The sequence below is a fragment of the Volvox carteri genome (genome assembly GCF_000143455.1).
Source record: "Volvox carteri f. nagariensis unplaced genomic scaffold VOLCAscaffold_41, whole genome shotgun sequence".
NCBI lineage: Eukaryota > Viridiplantae > Chlorophyta > Chlorophyceae > Chlamydomonadales > Volvocaceae > Volvox > Volvox carteri.
In genome coordinates this window covers 290,559-297,806 of record NW_003307584.1, presented here as the reverse complement: position 1 = coordinate 297,806, position 7,248 = coordinate 290,559, and the positions used below count along the sequence as shown (strand labels likewise).

Sequence of the window (7,248 nt, the reverse complement as noted above, 5' to 3'; positions counted from 1 at the left end):
GTCAAAGTTGTTTCGCACGCAGCAGCTAGTGCAGCCAGAGGGTTGCAAAAACGGTCTAATCCCCCAATCCCGGGGTGTGGTAGTGGTCAGCCATCCCCCCATCCTGGCTGGGGTGACCGACTCCCATCTCCCATCTTAGGGGCCCGGTGCTAATCCCATCCTNTGAGACAGGTTTCCCATCCTGCCAGCCTGGGTCCCATCCCCAATCCTATGGCCAGGGTTTCCAATCCCATCCTGCAGCTGTGTTCCCCCAATCCTCATCCTGCCAGCCAGGGTCCCTTCCCAATCCCTTCGACCAGGGCCATCTCCATCCTGCAGCTGTGTTCAGATCCGAAAGCTGTCAGCCAGGGTCCCATCCCCATCCCTTGCCAGCTACAAACCTACTCCTTACGTTTACACAGGTGCTGTAATATCGGCTTTCTCTTTAGGCGTAAATCAGGGGAATGACCAGGGTTATTTTCTATTTCCGCGAGATATTTTTCTCTTGCTCTATGGCTTATTTCCTCTAGCGTCAAATTCCGCCCGGCTGTGTTCGTTCCGAAGCAGACTGAAGCGACAAACGCTCATTGAAGCGGATCTCGACTGAGGAAGAACTCGCATCACAGAGGTCTACGTATCTAATTGCACACTGGCTGCTATTGCAAATCGCGCGTCCTAAGGGGGGAAGGACTGTTATGTTCGAAGGACGGCCACAGCAACAAATTATAATGCTGTGGTTAGAATGGCAGAACGTACAAGGGTGTTCTGTCAAAATGTCCATGGCTGGGAACGTGCACCATTGGTTCAGGTTCATAGCGCAGGAGTTCAGCTGCACATTCCGGCGCCAACATTCCACGTTGGGTGCGCCAAAGCGCTACGATAAACAACCTGATAACATTACATCAAGCCAGACAGTCCAATTGGAATGCTTTTGAGTCGACTTGGACTTCTGCGCAAGAATTGCTCCTATGCACTATAATGTGCAGAGTTACGTGGAGTTGTGCCACAACAAAACAATAAAGACTGCAAACTTTCTCAGAGTTGTGCATACTGGCTTGGGAATGCGGTGCGGCATGATGCGGCCAGCATCTTCGCGCCTTGCAACTTCAGCTCAGTTTGCATGAATATAACCAATAAAACATCACAGTACTAGAGAAGCAGTTTGTATGAGGAAGTAACATGAAAGCTTAACAACTAACTCCAGGGTGGGCCTCACTTTGAGCCAGGACCCCCAAAGCGGCTTGCTGTTGATAACGTTTTGTTGGCTTAGATGCGACGGAGCGAAGCGACCGGATCGTCTAAGGCTGGTTCTGTGGTGCTGTCGTACAACTGGGTCGCAGTGGCGACTTCATTCTTGCTGCTCTCCTGGTGAAGTCATTATGCCTTCACGCAGAAGAGCATACAGCCTTGTCCAACTAGTCAGCGTGACAGGCTGTACTTGGACCCCCAAACCGGCTTGCTGTTGATAACGTCTTGCATGTTGATACGCCTCCTGCGGACTTGTCCCCCAGTAGGGTCTGCAGATTGCATACAGATTACGTTCGGGTCTTATTCAAAGTGTCCCAAACTTCGTCTTGGAAGACGCCCACCTTCTTAAGCGCAAGCTATTAACAGTCCGACGACCGTTTGTTATCTCTTCCAGAATGGCATCCGATGGTGCCCTGAGTGTGGATGTGCATGGGCCGGACAAGGTAAGAACGGGGTTGGACTGCGTCTGACTGAAGAACTGGCACCAATGGTGCACGTTTCTCACATTTACACCAAGTCGCGTTCCATGCCTGTTCTATTCCCAATGGTGTTAACCTTCTGCAGAAGCGTCAAAAGCTGGCAAAATTGACGGGGTTGGGCTTCGCCAGGGACATGGCCGAAGTCATCGTGGAAACGCTTGGGATGGACCCCATCGGGCAGTCGGCCGATGCCGGAGCAGGACTTCCTTGTGTTTGAGTTTGGTTAGCTATGGGAAGCGACTTGCAAGCAGAACTTCCTTGTGTTTGAGTTTGGTTTGCTATGGGACGCGACTTGCAAGCAGGACTTCCTTGTGTTTGAGTTTGGTTTGCTATGGGACGCAACTTGCAAGCAGAACTTCCTTGTGTTTGAGTTTGGTTTGCTATGGGACGCGACTTGCAAGCAGGACTTCCTTGTGTTTGAGTTTGGTTTGCTATGGGACGCAACTTGCAAGCAGAACCTCCTTGTGTTTGTTTGAGTTTCCATGTAAGCAACTATGGACAACTAAACCATCCATCCTTGGCCTGTTTTGCAGTCCTGTCAGTATTCCAAGTTCTGCACCTGCAGCCTCATTTTACAGCAGAACACCCAATTCTAATCCTCCAACTGTGTTCCCAATCCTATGGCAGCGACCTCATCCTAAACTTGCGAAAGCCTGCAATCCCCGTCCTGTCGACCAGGGTCCCATCCCCATCCCTGGCCAGGGCTCCCAATCCCCTCCTTGGTCAAGGTTGCAATCCCCATCCCTCAGACAGGGATCCCATCCCCATCCTCACCCCCGACAGCAATCCCCATCCCAAAAGTAGTGTAGCACGCCTAATCCCTAATCCTCGCCCTGGGCCCCACATCCCATCCTGACGTCGTCAACCCTATTCCCCATCCCGCCTGACCAGTACCTGCCCCCAATCCCCCATCTCTGCAACCCTCTGCTTGAGGTGCCCAGGGACACGGAATAGCTCGGGTTTGCACTGAGAGCGGGGGTTTGCACTGAAACCCCAATCCAACATGTGACGTGATCACTACATGAAAGCCACGGGGGTCCCGGGTCCGGCTGCCCGTTGGCTGGACGGCTCCTGACGGCTCCCGCCTGGCCGAATGCCCTGACGGGCGCAACCATAATCCTGTTTGTTGCATTCTTAATCAACATAGTAAGGACCGACGAGGCATATCGACCTCATATCGCTGCACCACGCATCTCTCCCCAAAGCCGACAGTCATAGTCTTTACCGAAAATTCCTGAAAATTCCTTTCGGTCTAACCATTTTGTCATGTCTTGCACACTCAACAGCTTAATTGCGACGATTATTATCTATTTACGTCGCAGATCCGCTGGCTTTTATCTGAAATCAGGACTGCTGACCCAGTCTGACCATGAGGTTAACTCGTAGATGCCTTCGTCATCATTACCACCTATGGCGACTGTCGCCAACCTATCGCCGTTGTAATTAGTCAGAACGAACCAAACGAACGGTATCCTTAACCAGTGATATTTGATTACCCAAGACATGCGTTCACGCTCGCAACGAGTCTTTCCAACTGCTGGCGAGGCGCCAAGGAGAACCCTGTGATTCGCTGTACATCCGTGATGTACACCCGTGATGACACCGTACACCCGTGGCAAGTTGCTTCTTGGAACTTTATGTAAAATGGTGAGGAACAATTAGTTATGAAGAGGATACAAGCGATACAAAGAGGACGGCGCATGTTATGTTGCATGTAGTGTATTTCAGTTGTCAGGTATCCGAGACCTGATCCGAGACGGCTAATCGATACCCAACATCCTTTACCCAAGCGACTACAGGCCGTCAGGAAAGGTGCAACTAAATTTGTGCTTTTATTGGCGTTGACATACTTGCTTTCTGCTGGGTCTTTTAATAATCTCCACCTCGACGTGAACGATCGTTGACGCAATAAACGCAATGCGTCAATTTCTATGTCTGTAGTTTGAGTTAAAGAAGATAAGCACAACGGCGGCATGGCTCAACACTGGACGAATGAGTTGCCTCCTGTGGCAGCTTGTGACCTAGTTCCGAAGCTGCCGCCGCTTCTGAAGCTGCGCCAAGTTGCGGACGCGGCTGTGAAGACGCCAGCCGGTGGGGCAACTATTTTCAACGCGAGGGCACTTTATGATGCTGTGCGTGAACTTGCAGGGAGTCTCGACATCCCGCAGCACAAAAAGGCAGCCGCGACGCTACTTATTGCCAGCACGGCTATGGAGGATTATGTGCGTAGTCACAGCACGAAGGCGCGGCTACTATCTTTACAGCAGGCACACATCGCTCGGGTTGCTGCCGACCAAGCAGACGTGACAGGCGTCACAGCAGAGCAGGAGAAGCTGCTCCAATTCCTGACAACCTCAAGCCCGGCTGAGGTCGCGGACAAGCTTCTGGCCCTGTTAAAGGAGCCGGAGGAGAAACGGAAGGAACTGGAGTATATAGTAATGAAGCGCGGCCCGCGGGAGATAGCCACCATTTTGGCAGCGACGATGAAAGCTATCACGTGAGTGGGAGTCGATGGTAAATTTGGTAAAGGTTTAAATTTGCTGTTATTCCGCACATCGAAGCGACACACATTGCCACACATGCAACGCTTGGGAGCTCCTGGGTGGGGTACGTGGGTTCGCTAACAACAAACGAACCTTTAATTGTAAAACCCCCTCTCCGCGCCCCCACCCCCACCCCACTCTCCCCACTTTCTCGCATATGTTTACCCCCTCTCGACACGCCAGCCGCGGGACACTAGCAACTGGGGCTCCTCCCCCCACCCCCCACCCCCCAGCTTCACTCGTTCGTGGTTCGTCTTTCCCCCACCCTCCCACCTTGCACACACTTACACAACATTGCATACACGTCGTCCCCGACCATCGAATCCCCATTTTCACAAATCATCTTCCTTTATCCCTCTTTCCCGTTCCTTAATTTACATCAGTCTTATGGTATCAGCTTCATTCATCTGTGGTTCGTCTCAGCTAAATAAATGTAATTTTCTGAAAGAAAGACTGTTAGCAAAAAGATATTTTTGCTTTTATGCAACGTACGGAGAATAGTAAATAAAGGCTACTGCTCCCCTACAGCGACGGCGATACGGAGCGGAGCGACGGCACGGGTTCAAGAACTCCAGGGGGGATCTTCTTTCGGGAGGCAAAGCGCCACAAGGCTGTAGCTGACAAGGTGATGCTACAGCCGCTACTGCTGCCCGCACCGCCCATGCGCTCGTACCAACGGCACGTGGTCGGTATGGCCCTCGTCAGCTGGGGGCTAGAACTCACGAGGGAGGTCCTGAGGCCCCGGGAGGGTGAGATGGAGGAGGCGGCGGGTGGGGGGGTTGGGGGGGTGGGGGAGAGTGCTACGGATCTGAGGGCCAAGTGGCAGAGTATGGCCGACGGCTGGAAGGCGAACTGGCTGGTTTCGGCGCCTACCAACTCCGGCAAGACGCGGATGTTTATCGAGGTGGCGAGGTGGGGGCAGCCGGGGCTTGGAGAGGGTGGAGGGGTTTTTTGTGGGGGAGGGGGCGGGAATGGGGATGGGGGGGCTTCTTGTGGAGGGGCGGAAAAGCCTTTTGCATATATATGTTTGTGATTTGGGTCGAGACCATAACGACCGCCCCAACTGCCGTACTCGCACGCCCCGTCGCTTTTTCAGCTTCCAACACCCCCCTCTGGCCGTACTCCCCCCAACAAATTCCCCTTGGCCGTACTTGGCGCACAAGTTTGAGCTCTTCTGCGCACTTAGATGCATACGAAGTGATCCCTTTTCCGCTACTGCCAAACAACCAACAACCAACAACTTATTATTATAACCGACAGGGCCGTCATTGCGTCCAAGCAGCTCCTGGGCCGCGGTGCAATCGTCGTGGTGCTCGTCCCGTCGGTCATCCTGACCAGGCAGCACGCGCATGCCTTCGACGAGGCGCGACTGCCGTGCACTCTGACCAGCGCCTATTCCTCCGACAGCCCCCTGGGGCCCAAGGCCTGGAGGTCCATGTTCTTGGCGGCCTTCTCGGGCGGGAATTCCTCGGTGGTGGTGGCGACCGCGGAGTCGTTCGCAAATTTGCTGCGGACCGGAAAGGCGCTGCTACAGGAGGTGGACCTGCTGGTAAGGATACATTTTTTAATTTTTTTAAAGAATATTGATGTTTCATTGAGCATGAAATAATAAAATAAAAGAGGGGAAAGAAAAATAATGAAATGGGGTTTTATAATAATTTAATATTTTATTCTTTGGAGAAGGGGAATAAAAATTTAATTGCTTTGGGACTCTTGCTCTCTCCTGTTTATCCTGTTTGGAGAAGGCCTTCGTCACACGACACATGTTTAAAAGTGGTGTTTGAGATCGCTTTGAACAGTTCCTTGCATGACTCTGGCGCTCAACTTGTGTTTCCTCTTTTTTTTGGCTTACTACTACTACTACTACTATTATTATTATTATTATTATTATTATTATTATTATTATTATTTATTATTATTATTATTATTATTATTATTATTATTATTTTCGGCATCATCATTATCATCATTAGTATAAATATTAACATTAATATTCATTATGTAATAATAGTGATATAATAATAGTGATATATGATAATAATGATAATAATGACAATGATGATGCGGAATGGCCAGAAGGCTTGCAAGGTTGGCTGACGCCCCTTTCATAACAATAACAACAACAACAAACAAAATGCAATGCAAGGTCCTGGACGAGGCACATCACTGCAAGGACGAGCATCCGTACGCCCAAGTGATGGCCATGTACAACGCCAACGTCCCCAAAGACGCTCCCACCCCCCAACCGCGGGTGCTCGCGGTCACCGCTTCACCGGCCAGCGAGAGGGACATGGTGCGCGGCGGGGGAGGGGGGGGGAGGGAGGGGGGGGAGTGGGGAGGCAGGGGGGAGGGAGGTGGAGGGGGCAATTCCTGGGGGTTTCTCCTATAGAGAGGCGTTGAGGCGGGGGCGGACGGGGTGTATGTATGTATGTATGTTGTTAACTTCGCCAGCAGGGTGGTTAACTTCGCCAGCGGCCCCCTTTCCCGGGGCAGTCCCTGCTCTCCCCTGCTAGAGGGGCACCCTAATCCGTCACCCCATCCGACTTCAGAATGTATTCATTGGGTTCGGCAACTCACCACCAGCATCCAACCAAATCTAGCGGATCAACAGTGCATCAACTTAGTTCCTGGTCAGCTCGCAAGTTGATTTTATCACGTCCTACACCGTCCACAAGATGGGGGCCCACCCCCCAATTCAACACCCCTCAAGCACCCGAGGGGTCGGCAGGCGGATTTGAATGTATGTATGTATGTGTGTGTGTGTGTTCCGGGCTGTTATCGACATGGAAGCAGACTCCCCTCCCACTCCCCGCCTGCTCGTTCACAACCCCAAACCCCAAACCCCACCCTCACCCCCACCCCCACCCCCACCTGCTCCAAATCCCAGAGCGCTCTAGACCGGCGCATGGCGGACATGTTGTCCCGACTGCGAGCCAGGCTCCACTGCATCTCTGAGGGAGATCCGGAGGTGGCGGAGGTGCTGCCCAACCCGGCCGTGG

General features: G+C 52.2%; 2 protein-coding genes across 2 annotated transcripts in view; both read left to right on the top strand.

Moving 5' to 3' along the window:
• Positions 1–3,679: 3,679 nt before the first annotated feature.
• On the top strand, positions 3,680–5,858 carry VOLCADRAFT_95016 (uncharacterized protein; the record flags this gene model as incomplete). Its single annotated transcript, XM_002954228.1, has 3 exons — positions 3,680–4,203; positions 4,778–5,161; positions 5,510–5,858. 3 exons carry the CDS (start codon positions 3,680–3,682, stop codon positions 5,856–5,858), a joined length of 1,257 nt encoding a protein of 418 aa, XP_002954274.1.
• Positions 5,859–6,383: 525 nt separating this feature from the next.
• VOLCADRAFT_121275 (uncharacterized protein) overlaps positions 6,384–7,248 on the top strand; it is a gene marked incomplete at its 5' end in the record, with an annotated part of 9,159 nt that continues 8,294 nt past the window's right edge. Inside the window, 2 exons of the mRNA XM_002954227.1 lie at positions 6,384–6,542; positions 7,137–7,244. Coding sequence (XP_002954273.1) covers positions 6,384–6,542; positions 7,137–7,244 — 267 coding nt within the window. The remainder of the gene's footprint in view (positions 6,543–7,136; positions 7,245–7,248) is intronic.